The following is a 15,620-nucleotide window of genomic DNA, read 5'->3' as shown; positions in this document are numbered from 1 at the left end:
TAGTAGCAAAATGTTAGTGGGGTATCAAAGGCACTACTCACAATGCAAGGTTATATCGAAGGCCATACCCAAAAGCCCTCGAGGAAGAAAAAAACCTCAAAAGCCTCCAAGTAAGAGAAAGTCTCACCATAGATCTCGGCCAAGGGCAAGAGAAGGTGTATGAAGATGAAAACTGTAGAGTTGATCAGAATACATATCTCGGAGGGTGTGATCAGAAAGAGAAGGTAGTCCACAGTTCCATGATCATCTAAATGAAGGGTGGCTCGAATCATGTGACACTGCCTCATATTACACTCAAGATTAAATCCAATGTTTAAAGAACCAAAGTTGGAAGTACATTTCAAGAGTACACAAGCGCACACATTCATTAAAAAAACAATTTAAAGTACTGTAATTAAATTGTCCAACTGCCCTCTATATATATGATATTTACATACAGGCTTTCATGTACAAATTCAAGGCATTGCATGCCATGGGCAGATGTTCAACTGATACACATTATGTGTTCTATAGCTTCAATCCCTTATCAGGACATGCCACAGTTCGTGGGGAGGAGTGGAAAGCAAAATCTCAGAAGCATTATGTTTGGTTATCCACAGGCCCCGCTTCACCTCACTCCAAAGCTGCCCAACAAACCATTCTGCATGCCCATGAAGCACCTGATGGGCAAGGATGGTGGGCTCATCTTTGGCATGTAAAATTACTGGTGAAACATCTCGCCCGAGAAAAACGCCTGCCAGCAGCTCTTGCCCCCAGTCCTTACTGTGAAGAAGCTTCTTGTCTGGGTCCATCTGGTTCAAGCAAGGCGACTCTTTCAAAGAGAGTGAAGCACAGCAAGTGCATCGATTCAAGATCATCCACTCATGTTGGGCAACAGGACCGCCCATACCATGTGCGATACGTCCTAAAACAGGTGGGTTGTTAAGTGTAGGAGTCAATTTATTTTCCCAATCGGTTATCCTCTGTTCCTGCTTACACCACCACACTTATCAAGATAAAATTAGAAAGTGGTAATTTTTAAGATTCTACAGGCAAGCCAAGGAAAACAAGTCATACCTCTGGCGACATATTTAGTATCAGGCCACGAGACCCACTGCATCTCTTATGCTCATAAAGAAGCACCTTGTACCAAGGCCTCCAGCATTTTAGCTTCCTCACAACACTTGGAGTTACATAATTCACGAAAATAATGAACATTCACAAGAAACACTCACCACTGAACCAAAGAAGAAAGAAGATGGCATCGCTGGAGTAGCCACCAGCAAAGTGCCTGGATGTAGATTAAGGCGGCCCGATCCCCACCTGGATCCTAGAAGGCTGCAGGTCACGATTTACATCATAAGCCTGCCTGTTTTGCAGCTCTAATGTTAGCATCAAAAACCGTTAACTTTAGCCAAGAGCTGAACCTCATGCAAATGTAAACAGCGGAAGATCAATGCAAGTTCCTTAGAACTCCAGTTGGTAAGGTGGTAAGAGAAGTACGTGCTATCCAATCAAGTCCAAGACAAACTGGGCCTCAAATCCATGCAGGGTACATACCATTCCGTACAGTAGCTAAGTACAAAATAAATTAGGGGGTTCCGAACATGTATGAAATGCAATCCATCAAGAAAGACTAAATTAAGCCAATGCTATTCATGCATGTTACATGCAGAAGCTTATGGAACCTTTTACTTGATAAACAGAAAACATCAAAACTGAAATTATGCACAGAGAGAGAGAGAGAGAGAGAGAGAGAGAGAGAGAGAGCTGTATTAACGTCTACTAGAGGCCGAACTCGACCTATGAGACAAATCAATGCACGACTGTCAATGTCTTCTGGATGTCCGAAAAAAATGGACAAAATGAACATGAAATAAAGTATGAAAGTATTGAGCTAGTGGGGGGGTGTGATGGATGGAGCACTACTGCTAGAGGCTCAGTATGCAACCTATATGCGTAGGGTATACAAGAATGCAATGCAGATCTGTCTAGCTCCAACTAGTACCATAATGGGGGTGTAATATGTGATACATAGGCGATGGCGAGGCAAAAATACCTCGAAGCATGATCTCCGGGTGTGAGTGTAAGTGAGCTAGCCGCTCCTGGATATGGTGCTGATGTCGAGCTCGTATCTCTGTGATCTCCCTCTGATGTAGTCTGGGAGTCTAGTAGCCTGGTGCTCTCGGTCTCCGTCTGGCTCAGAGGTCCCCAGCACGCTGAAGTGTAACCCCCTCCTGTGTCAGGGTAGGCACTGGGATAGATCTCTGGAAGAAATCAATGAGCTGGAGCTGTCGCCCACCTCTCCCTGTGGTATGAGTCCATATCAGTGTCTCTTTGTGGCTCTGTCTCTAACGAGAGAGAGAGAGAGAGAGAGAGAGAGAGAGAGAGAGAGAGATGAGATGATATATATTAATGTCTCAAGTGCAATAATCGAAATACCAGGCTGTCTCTCCTGTAACATCTTCCATGCCCTCTTGCTGTCCTTCCCCAGGAAGAGTTGGTAGATCTCCTCGTCTAACTTAACCAGGTAGGCTCGTTTCTTCCTCCGCACAAGGGACCGAAAGATCATCTTGGCATGTCTATGCGTGTGAGTCCCAATGGCAATCTCACGCTGTAGTTGTGCCCATGTCTTGCAACACTCATCATCATACCAACTGTTATGTGGCGCAGTGCTGCGCGGGGGGGAGGAGGTAGGAGGGATCATAGTGCAGGGAAACGCATATGAGGCGGATGCATGTAGTACACCTGCCAATCCTCTCATAATCTCGTCTAGAGGGCTATGCGGATCTAAAGCAAACAAGCCATCAAATACTGCATCTTGGTAAACCCCAGCTGTCTCACGTGTAAACTGATATCTCACGTGCCTAGGTGGATGAGTGGCTGGCCCATCTCTCGGGAGTCTACCTACTAGTGTGAAACTCAGCTATGCATGATTGGCTGCTATGCCAATGGGCCGACTGGAAATCGTGAAACCCCGCACATTAGGTATCAATGAAGGAGATCCTATCAAGTAGTCCACTGTGCTCGCTCCCCCTTTAGGGTTCCAGTGTGTGAGAGCATCTGATCCCTGCCATCTCGATAGGCCATTGTATATGACCAACCCATGTGCACTCTCGAGTGTGAGAAAATGTCTGCCATAATTTGTGATCTCCCCCTCATCCTGTGCTGATCTTTGCAACACTACATCCTCTGCCGTGATCTCCCGGCACATAGCCTCTTGAGTATCATATAGCTCTGTCTACTCTGTGCCTGTACGTGCATTAAAGTCTCCCAATAGTAATATGTCTCCCATGCTGGCAAACCTCATGATATCATCATATAGTGGCATATAGGGCGACTCTCCTGATGGTGCAAACCTAGAGTGGGCTGGGGGAAAGTAGCATACCGCCACATATAGCTCGCGGAGCCCCCCTCTGCATACTCGAACCCACATGTACCTCGCATCTGCATCTTTATGTACCACATATATTTTGTCACGAAGCTCCTCCCTGTAAAGTATTGCCACTCCTCCAGATCCTCTGGTACCTCCCACTGTGCGTGGCTGAGGGCGACACACTGATTCCCATCTATAACCCTGCACGTCAGGAAGCCTCTTGTTTGTGCACTGATGGGTCTCCATATACATAGCAATATCACTGTGTCTGAAAGTATCCTCAAAGTATCCTGCATCTCTTCTAAGGCTCCATTGCATTTCCACACCGTGAATCGCAAGGTCTCATAGGCCGCACACCATCACGCAGGCCTCCTCTCCGTAATGATGACTCGGCCATCTCTGTATACCACCCACTTCACCTCTTTCCTTGCCTCAAGCACACACGGCATGTGTTCCTTCCAGTGTGCTATCTGTGCTGGTGTAAGGTCCTCATCCAAATAAATCTTTCCCCCCTTAAGGGCCATCCTTTTGGAGAGGAAGGGCTTCTTCTTCTCCAAGTCACCAAACTTGATGATCAATATCTTCACCCTGGTTTTATCTCTGCCTACTCGCCATGCTCTAGTAATGGGTACATCAGTGGCTCCAATTTTTGTTGCAAGGGATTTCCCTTATCTTCCCGTATATGTAAGGCACGTGCCCGTCTCTTGGCTTCATCTTCCGAAGTAGCATTCATCACCTCTACTTTATTGACTGGTGTATCCTTCTGCTGTTTTACTACTTCAATCCATGGGCTGACTTCCTCAATTTGTTTCTTTGTGGCACTAGCAATTTCAGCCCATGAATGCATTTCCTTCTCACCCGCAGCCATTTTTGCCTTGCATGATTCCAAAGTGTTTTGCATTTCTGTGATGTCTTTTTCACGACCAGCCATACATGTCTTCAAGGTGCCTTCGTACGACAACCGTTGTGCCAATCTCCCGAAGCATGTCATCCTTCCATTTCTGCATCTCTTTTTTCATTTCCGTGTGCATCAAGGCTTGGGCTAATTCCACCTCAACCCGTACTTGGGCTTGCATTCCTCCCTTCAATTGGGCATATATCTCTTCCTTCAGCGTTTCATATATCACTTTCTTTTGGGCATGCATCTGTTTAGTCCATTCCTTTTCAAGCTCCTGTCGCATGGTGTTCATCTCTGTCCTTATGTGCAGCTGTATCTCCTCATAAAGGGCCTCATCTTGTCGGGCCATCTTCACAAGCCTTCGTGAGCCAAGGGACATGATCCCTTCCCTCAGTCTTCTCCGGTAGGCATTTGGTGCCTTCGTGGGGGGTGTGAAAGGTTGTCTCACCATCCTGTTCTCCCTCCAGGGATTGAGACATGTTTTCCCCTAGTTGCTGCCTTGGGGACCTGAGCAAGGGTGGGTGGGAAAAGGGGGGGCAGCTGTCTGCGCACAGATCACAGCAGAGAGGCGCGCAAAGAACAGAACAGGCAGTGCAGAGCGGTCCGCACAAAGTAGAGCAGAGAAGCGGGCAAAGGCGCGCAGGTGGGTGCGCACAGAGCAGCGAGGAGGCCTACATCATGGGTGCGCACAGAGCAGAGAGGCGGGCAAAGGCGCGGAGGTCATCTCAGCAGGCGCACATCTCAACAGGTCATCTCAACAGCACGCAGGTCATCCCAGCAACACACGAGAGAGAGAGAGAGAGAGAGAGAGAGAGAGAGAGAGAGAGAGAGCAGTATGCAGGATTGGGTCCCAATAACCCTCAGAAGGGCCCCCAGCCATAGGTGTATTTGCTTATATTTCTGTATGTGTAAATGGACTGACCTGTAGGACTATAAAACCCTAATTTACTGACCAAGATGACGCGCAGAGAGATGCTTATGGGGCTAGCTGAATGTGCTTTTAGGGCTGGTCACGGGTGAAAATCCCCTTTGTAGCCTCTTCCCATGGGCGCTTACACACTCGCCGTTGTGCCCATGGCTGTGGACACCCAATCCACCCATGGCCCCCAATTTGAGTGGCCCATGGGCTGCCCAAAAGAAAAAGACCTTAATCCATGCCCCCAAGAGCAAATGATGTCGCTAATAACATTTGCATGAGTTAGCACACACCAGGACGACACATTTGACTCTTGACATGACGACGGGCACCCAATCAATGTGGCCTAAAAGCGCCAGGGACAACACAACACATTACATCATACAAGAGGATCACAATGATGTGAGGGACGGGCATGACACTGACAGACGTGTGCAGGAGACTCTAACCCACCCTTGGCATACACTGGTGACTTGTCCTTGGCAAGGGCTCATCAAATGGCTGGTGTCCGACCTTAGGGACTTATACTTGAGTTGGTGTAGTATGTCCACGGCATCCAAATGCACGTGACATCCCCTCAGCTTGACGACGGGGTCAGCAATGTCGTCAAATAATAATTCAGCAATGCAAGATCTTTCTTATGAAATCTTGCTTCGGCTTCTTCACAGTCATGTCACCTTTGGAATGTCGGGAGGTACCATGGTCTTGTGCTTTGGTATTCACCGAAGTGCCGCTTTTGGCCAGTCAGATGTATGATGAAACTGTGGGGTTTCAGTGGATGGTGAAATGTTCCCAACGCTCTTCCATCGCAAGGTCTCCTTTTTCCTTCTTCTACCTTTCGATCTCTTCCATGGTACAGCCTGCATGATACTGAGAAAACTCATGCTCGTAGTTAGTCCGAACTACATCAACAATGACAAGAAGCATCACATTGTTAGGACTACTGGATGTACACTAGAGATAATAGACTACAAAGCTCCGTCAACTTCTCCATGGATAATGACCGATTTCGGTAATGTCTTTGTTGTTGCAATCAAATAAGACTACACTAAGGTGTCTTGCTACGGTGCCATACACTAAACTATGGCATGCTCAGTTTGGTCACCTTAATTTCTCTTCTCTTATGCATTTACAACGTCAGTCTATGGTTCATGAGTTGCCACCTATACAGCTCCCAGACAAGCATGTATGTGAAGGATGTATATTGGGAAGGATGCATCGTCAATCCTTTCCAAAAGATGGCACTGTGCGGACTACTCAGCCATAGCAGATCATACATAGTGATTTGTGTGGCTCTATGAGGACACCATCTTTTGCTGGACATTTGTACTTTATGACTTTCATTGACAATTACACTCGGTTTTGTTGGGTGTATGTTTTGAAAGCTAAATTAGATGCATTTTCAGCTTTCCATCAGTTTCTCCCTATGGCTGAAAATGCTTGCAACCATAAGCTCATGACATCAACAGCTTTTATCATAGTCACAAGGGACGGGGGACGGTAATGGGGGACGGGGACGGGACGGGGGACAGCCATGAGTAGGGAACGGGGACGGGGGAGGGAACGGCACTCAAAAAACGGTTTTTTTAAAAGTTTTTCTACTCTATACTTATTCTACTTTGGAAGTACATCAAAATGAGCACAAATTTACACTAAAATGGTAAGCTTTTGAGTCATATTAACAAAATACGCCGATCAAAGAGTGAAGGCGTTGACGGTTGATTGTATTAATAATTACATAGATACAAAATGAGTCATGACTCGAGAGTCAGGACTACGCCTTAAGGAGGCAGAATACATGGAAGGACTCAAATGAGTCGATGACAAAAAGTGCTAAAGCCTAGAGGCTAGAAGCTAGAGGCTAGAGCAGCATGAAGCTCATCCTCACTTACTGCTGCACCTCATCCTCTTGTTGCTCTTCTTGTTGACTCATCTCCCACTCGATGAAGGTATCTGCCTTCTTGGTCACGCTCTTGCAAAGCATTCGCAAGTTCGCGCTGACAAAGACAAGGTCATTGGCATGCTCTTCCCCGAGTCGGTTCCTCTTCCTAGAGGCAATGTGGTTGTAGGTGCTCCAAAGTTGCTCCAAGCAAGAGGAGCTGACGGCCTGGCTAAGTATGCGGATGGCCAGCTGTTGAAGCTCCAGTCCATCCGAACCAAAGTCCTCCCACCATAGAGCAGCACCAACTTTGGAGCGGTCAATCTGTGCATCATGACAACCATAGGAGCCATGAAATGACATGTACATGGAAAGCTGGTCCCTGATCTTGCACCTAACCGATGCATCAGGCACAAGACAGTCCAAGATGATCCTCCATCCAGCGCTCACCTCTCGATCGCTCTCCTGCTTGTTGCCTTGGAATTCTAGGTCCACCACATAAGCTGCAATGGAGAGTAGTAGGAATTCCACCTTCCTAGACACAAGGCATGGATCTCCTCGTATTTGTCTTCGTCAGGCACGAAGTCTTTAACTTCTCTATCATGCGATCCATGGCCTCGTAGACCTTGCCTATGCATGGTTGCATAGCGTCTACAATCCTCAATAGGTGGACTATGGGCCTCACCATAGCATCCAAGGTCTTCACACGCTCCCACCACGAGGCGTCATCCGCTCGTAACCTACACTCTTGGCCAGTGTTTGTTCGGGACTCTTACATGTCAACAAACTCATTGCTAAGGAAAAGCCCCCTCAAAGCATCGCTACAATCCTTCAACCGGCCCAACATGAGGAAGTTGTAGGCAAACGGGTGTCAGAATATTTGAGAGGAGAGAGAGAGAGAGAGAGAGAGAGAGAGAGAACCTCTTGTTGAACTCATGCCGAAGTCTTTGGTGGTTGAGGACAAAGGAGAGCATTGTGTTGGCCTCCTCAATGAGCGGGCTGATCCATGGCAATGCCCTATGTCCTTGAGGAGGTTGTTTAGGCAATAAGTCATACAAAAGGACACCGTGACATGTCCATACATACCTTGGAGGATAGCTCCCACCACCCTATTGAAAGGCTCCCCATCCGCAACAAAGCCCACAGCATGCTCGGAACCAATGATCTCCATGGTGGTAGCCCACTCCGCAGCAAGCACATCCGCGCTCTTCCCGATGCCGGATGCATCATGAGATGAGATGAAGTACATCTCTCCACGGGAATATGCAATCACGCCATGAATACTCCTCTTGCGGGTGTCGCTCCATCCATCCACAATGAGAGAGACTCCGTTCCTCTCCCACTGCCGCTTTGTGTTGTCGGCCGCTTGCTCTACAATGTGTCATGGCCCTGTGAAAATGGAGCAGGACAAGTGTGGGCATGGTGGTTGCAGAGTCAGAATATTTTATGATTCACATGGGGGTTCCCGGACAGTGTTTAAGATGTGTGGACATCCCTAGGTGTGAAGGGGGGAACTAGAAACATTAATTTTTAATGTTTATTGGAGTTTGCCCCTAGGCCTTAGTGGCCCTAGGAACTTATTAAGTTGGGGCCCTAGGGATTAAATTGGGGAGGAGTTTTCTCTCTCTTCCCTCTCTCTCTTCCCTTTTTGGGGAGTCGTGTAGCAAAAGTGGAGAAGCCCTCATGCGCTTGAGAACCATCGTGGAAAAGCTGAAGAGAAAGGAGAAGGCGACTGATTTGCTGTGGCTGTAGCTGTTTTTCTGAGCAGAACCAGCCGTACAGCACTGTACGGCCAGAACTGGGCACTCTCTCTCTCTCTCTTTCTCCTCTGTTGCTGGCGGCGCACAGAACTGTTGCTGGTTTGGCTGCGCAGAAGCCCTGTACAGGCTGTACAGACTGTTTTCCAGCAAGTACACCTTGTACAGCTGCCGTACAGTGTACGGGCAGCAAGGTACAGAAGGTACAGTTGCTGCAGAGGTGTTAACAGGTGCTGGACAGGTGCTGGACAGGCCTGTTTTCTCAAATTCAGGCAGGTACAGAAGTGGACAGCAGGCTGTTTATGCAAGTACAACACCTGGCACGTATCCCGAGGTGGTACAGACGGGTACTGTGCTGATTTTCAGATCTGTACTTTCAAGGACAGCATAGGAGTGAGCATCAGGAGGAGGATACAGGCAAGAGCAAGCACACGTGTGAAGCAGGATTGTGGATTCAAGTGCCTGCAGGCACAGATTAGTGCTGTTGCTTCCTCCAGTGTTGTTTCACGAGCTGAACTTGGTAAGCCTTGACTCTGTTCATCTATCTCTCTTTCTATTGCTTGATGTCTGCTACAGGTATGTACTATCTGGCTCCTTGTGAGAGGAGGAGTATGGCAGATTGACAAGGGATTAAGACAGAGATTGAACAGCATATGTATGTTTGAGCTGAGAAGATGTATCATGCTCTTGAGTTATGCCAGATGTATGCCCATGGCTGGCCTGCTTTGTGATCTTGGCTGATCAGAGGGAGGCACAGTGTGTTGCTTGAGGACACAGATCTGTGTGCATAGATCCTCTGTGCTGAGAAGGATTTGTGGGCAGTCAGATTGGACTTACAGGTGTAAACTCTTGGCTGGTTTTTGTTTTGTACTCAGCCATACATATTATTTTAATGGAATAAAGAAATACCGCAAGGGGCGCCAAGCTTTGGGGCCAACAGGTGTCGCTGTGTTTTCAGATTTGGGCACTCTAGCCCCAATCTGTGTTTGGTTTCTCATCTAGACTACAAGTGGACGGGTGGTTGCTCCTACCGCACTCTGGTTTTCTATCAGAGGCCGGTTTCAAGGTTCCGTTGCCGGGCCCAATCATCAACTTTCTGAAGGGGGTGAGCTCGTGGTTGCTTTGAAGAAAGCCATCGCTGAAAATTCAGCAAACATGTCTGATACAGAGGAAGAGTACTTCTATCATGAAGAAGAAGAGCAAGAGTCTTCTCCTGAAAGAGATGTATCTGAGGATATTTTTGCAGGAGAACAGGCTGCAGATGTTGAGCCTTATGAGGATGTAACACAGCCAGAAGATGTGCATGGTAAAGAGGATGATGATGCTCGGTTCAAAGATCGCTTGGCTAGTGTTATGGATACTTTTATGCAGCTCACTCAGAGTGAGAGATTTGCTGAATTTATGAGATCTCGCACAGAGCCCCGCACAGAGCCCCAGAAAAAGAAGAAGAAGGTTCGTTCAAAGAATCTTTCTCAAGGTCATAGTGGTACCACTCCACAGGATCCATCTCCTGCACAGTTTCCGAATATGCAGCATGCTTTTGGTGCTAACCCACAGAGTTCCTTCTATGGACAGCCACCTATTCCTCAGCAGAACAAGCATCCAGGGTACTTTGGTGGTGGCTCAGTGTTTCAATCCATGACTGGGGGTTATCCTCAGGGAGGCATGGGTATGTCTGGGCCTTTTGGAGCCAATTTTCAGCCTGGCATGCAAGGGAATATGTATGGTGGTATGCAGTCCGGTATGCAAGGAAATGTGTTTGGAAGCATGCAACCTGGGATGCAAGGCAATATGTTTGGTGGCATGCAGCCAGGTATGCATAGTGGAATGTATGGAAACATGGCTGGGATGTATGGTATGCCTGGTGTTGGAATGGGAAATGTTGACCCAATGATGGGTATGAATGTTGGGGGCAGCAATCTTACGAAACCACTTCCATATGATAATCTAACGCCTATGGGCAAGGCGAAGGATTACAAGGAAGGGGGAGCTGCAGTGAAGTTTGATACTTTCAGTGGGGCCAAGGATAAATTGAAGGCACTTACCTTTTTACAGCAGTTTGATGCTGCTTTTTCTGGTGGGAATTACACAGAGTCCTCGAAGGTGAGGAAAGCTGCCACTTTTCTCAAGGGCAATGCTTTGCAGTGGTGGTCTACTCTTCTTTTGCAGGGCATAGCACCCACTACATGGGTCCAATTCAAACAGGTTTTCTCTTCCGTATGGCTCACATCTACATTTGAGGTGGATGTTATGACCGCATGGCACAAGCTGGATGCTTCAAAGTGTGATAGTTTGGAGGATTACAACAAGAAGTTTTGGGAAGCTCTACTCCCAGTGACTTCTTATCGTGCCGTGCCATTATCTGAGCAGGTTGAGAAGTATTGTTGTGGGCTGCCCAAGGAGGTACGAGATTACTGTATAAAGACAAGAGTAACGAACATGTCACAGATGATTGAAAATGCTATGACAGCTAATGCGTTACTTACAGGTGGTTCATCTGGATTTAAGGGCAGTAATAAATTGGGCAAGAAAGCTGAAAAATTTGGGCATGCTTCTCGTGATGCTAAAGGGTCTACAGAGACAAAGTATAAGAAGTTGCCAATGCCCAAAAGGACTTCTGAGGAAAGACAGGCTTTGAGAGATGCTCAAAAGTGTTTTTACTGTACTGAAGAGGGGCATATGTCATTCAATTGTCCCAAGAGAACGTCCAAGAAGGACCCTGACAATAAAGGAGAGCCCAAGCCAAAGAAACAAAAGCCTTCTGCAGGCTTAGTTCCTGATCTTGTGGGTGAACAGCTAAGTGGTGAAGCTACAGAGTTGTGCAGGGCATGGGGCAAAGTGAGAGATCAGAATGCTTTGATCTTCTTTGACACAGGTGCTAGAGCCAACTTCATTTCACCAGATTTGGCTAGCCGATTGGGGATTCGCGCAGAGGAGATGGGGCCGTTACATGAGGCTAATATGGCTTGTCCAGGGTATGCAGAACCCGTTACTCCTATCATTGGGAAGCTTCGGCTTCATTTGCAGGGTTATGTGGACAGCGAGGAGTTCTTCATCATGCCTTTGGATGGCTGTGATGTTTTGTTGGGAATGCCATGGTGCCACAGGGTACATGCGGTGGTGGATACTTACAATAGGAAAATTACTCTGACTCATAGAGGGAAAGAGCATGTATTGGATGTAAAACTCAAAGGGGAATCTGTTCCTATTGTATCCGCTTCGGCGATTTCATCAGTAATGAAAAAGCATCTTTCCGCGTACTTGATTTATGTAAAGGATGCACAGGATGATGAGTCTAAGTCTAATTTGTCAATGTTAGATAAGGACAGGGCTGATTTCTTAAGTGAGTTTCAAGACTGTTTTTCCGAGTCATTGCCAGGAGAATTACCTCCTGAGAGGCCAGAAGATCATGCCATAGATCTGATTCCTGGTAGTACTCCACCAAATAGACCGCCGTATCGTGTTAGTGCAGCCCAACAGGAAGAGATTATGAGTCAGGTGCAGGAGCTATTGAATAAGGGGTTGATTCAGCCTAGCTCATCACCCTTTTGCTCACCTGTGCTCTTAGTGCAGAAGAAGGATGGTTCTTGGCGCATGTGTATAGATTACAGGGCGCTGAATAAGAATATCATCAAGAATCGATTCCCCATACCGAGGATCGATGACATCTTGGACCGCTTACAGGGCTCCACAGTTTTTAGTCGTATTGACTTGAAAAGCGGGTATCATCAGATACGCATTAGACCCGAGGATGTGCATAAGACAGCATTCCGAACCACATTTGGGTTGTATGAGTTCTTGGTTATGCCCTTTGGTTTGACGAATGCGCCTGCCACATTTAACAGAATGATGGACAGGATTTTCAGGCCTCATAGAGAGTTTGTGGGCACATTCTTTGATGATATGATTGTGCATTCACGAACTGAGGAAGAGCATAGAAGGCATTTGGCTGTTGTGTTTGCAGAACTCAGAAACCATAGGTTGGTGGTTAATGGCAAGAAGAGTGAGTTCTTTTTGCAGGATATACATTTCTTGGGGCATATTGTGTCTGGTCATGGAGTCCGTATGGATCCAGCAAAGGTGGAAGCAATACTTAATTGGCCAGCTTTGAGGACCGTGCATGATGTACGCAGCTTTCTAGGATTGTGTTCCTATTACAGGCGTTACATACGGCACTTTGCTGAAATTGCTTCGCCTCTTCATGCTTTGACGAAGAAAGCAACTCCGTTTAGATGGGCTGATCGGGAAATTACAGCATTCAAAAAGCTCAAAGAAAAGCTTACTTCGGACCCAGTATTGGTGTTACCGGACCTCCGAAAGGCTTTTGTTGTCCAGTGTGATGCATGTGGAAGTAGCATTGGTGCAGTTCTCATGCAAGAGGGACATGTGATAGCCTATGAGAGTAGAGTTTTGCAAGATGCCGAGAAGCATTTGCAGGTGTATGAGAAAGAGATGTTGGCTGTAATTCACGCTCTTTCTACATGGAAACACTACTTGCTTGGGGCTGATTTCACTGTGCAGACAGATCATCAGACCTTGCGTTACTTCCTCACGCAGACTAAGCTTTCAGAGAAGCATATGCGTTGGGAAAACTTTTTGTCAATGTTTCACTTCCAGATTGTGCATGTGGAAGGCAAAAAGAATGTAGTGGCAGATGCTTTGTCACGCAAGCCACAGGTCTCTGCAGTTTCACTTGCTTATCATCATGAGCTTGATGAAATGAAAGAGCAGTATGCCCATGATGAGGATTTTGAAAGGTTGTATGATCAGATGTCTGAGGGTCAGCGGCATGAGCATTACACTCTCAGAGATGGGTTTTTATTGATGCATGGCAGACTGTGTGTTACCAGGCCATTGCGACTCAAGGTTATGATTGAAAGTCATGCTCCACCGTATGCAGGTCATAGAGGTATTGACGCCACGGTCAAAGCAGTGGAGACTTTCTTTTATTGGCCAACCTTGAGAAGAGATGTTGATGCCTTTGTGAGGCAATGCATCGTATGTCAGAAGGTAAAGTTTGACCGTCAGAAGACACCAGGGTTATTACAGCCTTTACCTATTCCGGATAGACCTTGGGAGAGCATTGCCATGGATTTTGTATTTGATCTTCCACGGACACAAACGGGAAATGATGGCATCTGGACTATCATATGCAGGTTCAGTAAGCAGGCTCATTTCATTCCCGTGCGGAAGACAATTAAAGTGGATCATATGGTGAAGTTGTTCATGGCGAACATCTTCAAGTATCATGGCTTGCCTACGTCTATCATTAGTGACCGTGATCCACGGATGACGAGTTTGTTTTGGAGAGGGTTGTTTGACAACATGGGTACAACTCTCAAGTTTTCATCGTCATTTCATCCACAGACAGATGGTCAGTCAGAAGAGGCTAACTCTACAGTGTTGGATCTTCTCAAGTGTTATGTGTCAGAGCACAAGCAACAATGGGAAAAGTATCTTCCTTTGGTGGAGTTTGCATATAACAACACTGTACATAGCTCGACAGGCAAGGCGCCTTTTGAGATTGTAGAAGGAGGGAAGAAAGTACCACCCATTTTGCATACAAAGGATAAGATCTTTGAGGCTGATCAGTATGTGGAGAGCTTGGATGTAGCTTATCGGAGAGTTAAGTTGGCCCTCCAGAAAACTCAACAGAAGCAAAAGAAAGCCGCAGACCGTCACAGACGTGATTTACAGTTTGCATTGGGTGATTGGGTTCTTTTGCGTTTTGAAAAGGCTAGACTCAAGAAGATGAAGGGTAAAGAGCGCTTATTCCCTAAGTTGAGCATGCGATATTATGGGCCTTTTCAGGTTTTGGAAAAGATTGGTGAGGTAACCTATCGTTTGAAGTTACCAGATCACTGGAGGATTCACAATGCTTTTCACGTGAGTCTTCTTAGACCTTTCCGTGGGGATGTGCCTGAGGATGTATCAGATGAGGCTCAGCCGGAAGTTGAGGAACTTGATGAGGTTCTGATTCCAGAGCAGATATTGGCACATAAAGAAAGGAAGGTACGAGGTAAAGTTTCCCGTCGCTATCTTGTGAAGTTCAAGAACTATTCACCGATGGATGCGAAGTGGATGGAGGAAGGTGACTTAACAGATTCACCTCAGGTTTTGCAGCTTTATCTCGATGCCTTTGAGTTAGAGCCGACTCTTATTGTGGCTCATTCAGGTTCAGCAGAGCATGGGTCTGGAGCATTACCTGATGCTCAAGAGGGGGGTAGCACCTCCACTCCCTTGATTCAGACAGGCTCAGATGACATCTAGAGGTCGCTTGGTGCAGATTTTATCTCATCCGAAGGTACTAAGGCTGACAGTACATCTGTTTATGGGACTTCTATGATATATGTGTACTAGTCACATGGAGATTTTTGTGGATATGTATGGTTCACAGTGGTATACAACTTGGACTATTACTATGCCATTGGTTTGCAGTGAATGATGATACATGTGTATGGCTTAGAGAGATTGGGACGTTGATCTTGCCATATTGTATATTTCACTTTGGATATTTTGATGCATCACCAGAATGCAATCGAGGACGCTTGCCATCTTTCAAGAGGGGGGTATGTCATGGCCCTGTGAAAATGGAGCAGGACAAGTGTGGGCATGGTGGTTGCAGAGTCAGAATATTTTATGATTCACATGGGGGGTGCCCGGACAGTGTTTAAGATGTGTGGACATCCCTAGGTGTGAAGGGGGGAACTAGAAACATTAATTTTTAATGTTTATTGGAGTTTGCCCCTAGGCCTTAGTGGCCCTAGGAACTTATTAAGTTGGGGCCCTAGGGATTAAATTGGGGAGGAGTTTTC

At 46.7% G+C, this 15,620-nt stretch overlaps 1 protein-coding gene across 1 annotated transcript in view; it reads right to left on the bottom strand.

Moving 5' to 3' along the window:
* Nucleotides 1-347: 347 nt before the first annotated feature.
* Nucleotides 348-15,620, bottom strand: part of LOC147626025 (uncharacterized) — a 72,414-nt gene continuing 57,141 nt past the window's right edge. Inside the window, exons 5-7 of the mRNA XM_086817594.1 lie at nucleotides 1,215-1,317; nucleotides 1,057-1,122; nucleotides 348-968 (exon numbers count right to left, since the gene is read on the bottom strand). Coding sequence (XP_086673720.1) covers nucleotides 516-968; nucleotides 1,057-1,122; nucleotides 1,215-1,317 — 622 coding nt within the window. The 3' untranslated portion in view covers nucleotides 348-515. The remainder of the gene's footprint in view (nucleotides 969-1,056; nucleotides 1,123-1,214; nucleotides 1,318-15,620) is intronic.

The sequence above is a fragment of the Cibotium barometz genome, chromosome 23, assembly GCF_041138505.1.
Source record: "Cibotium barometz isolate CiBa-2024 chromosome 23, ASM4113850v1, whole genome shotgun sequence".
Lineage (NCBI taxonomy): Eukaryota > Viridiplantae > Streptophyta > Polypodiopsida > Cyatheales > Cibotiaceae > Cibotium > Cibotium barometz.
This window is presented reverse-complemented; position numbering and strand designations above follow the sequence as displayed.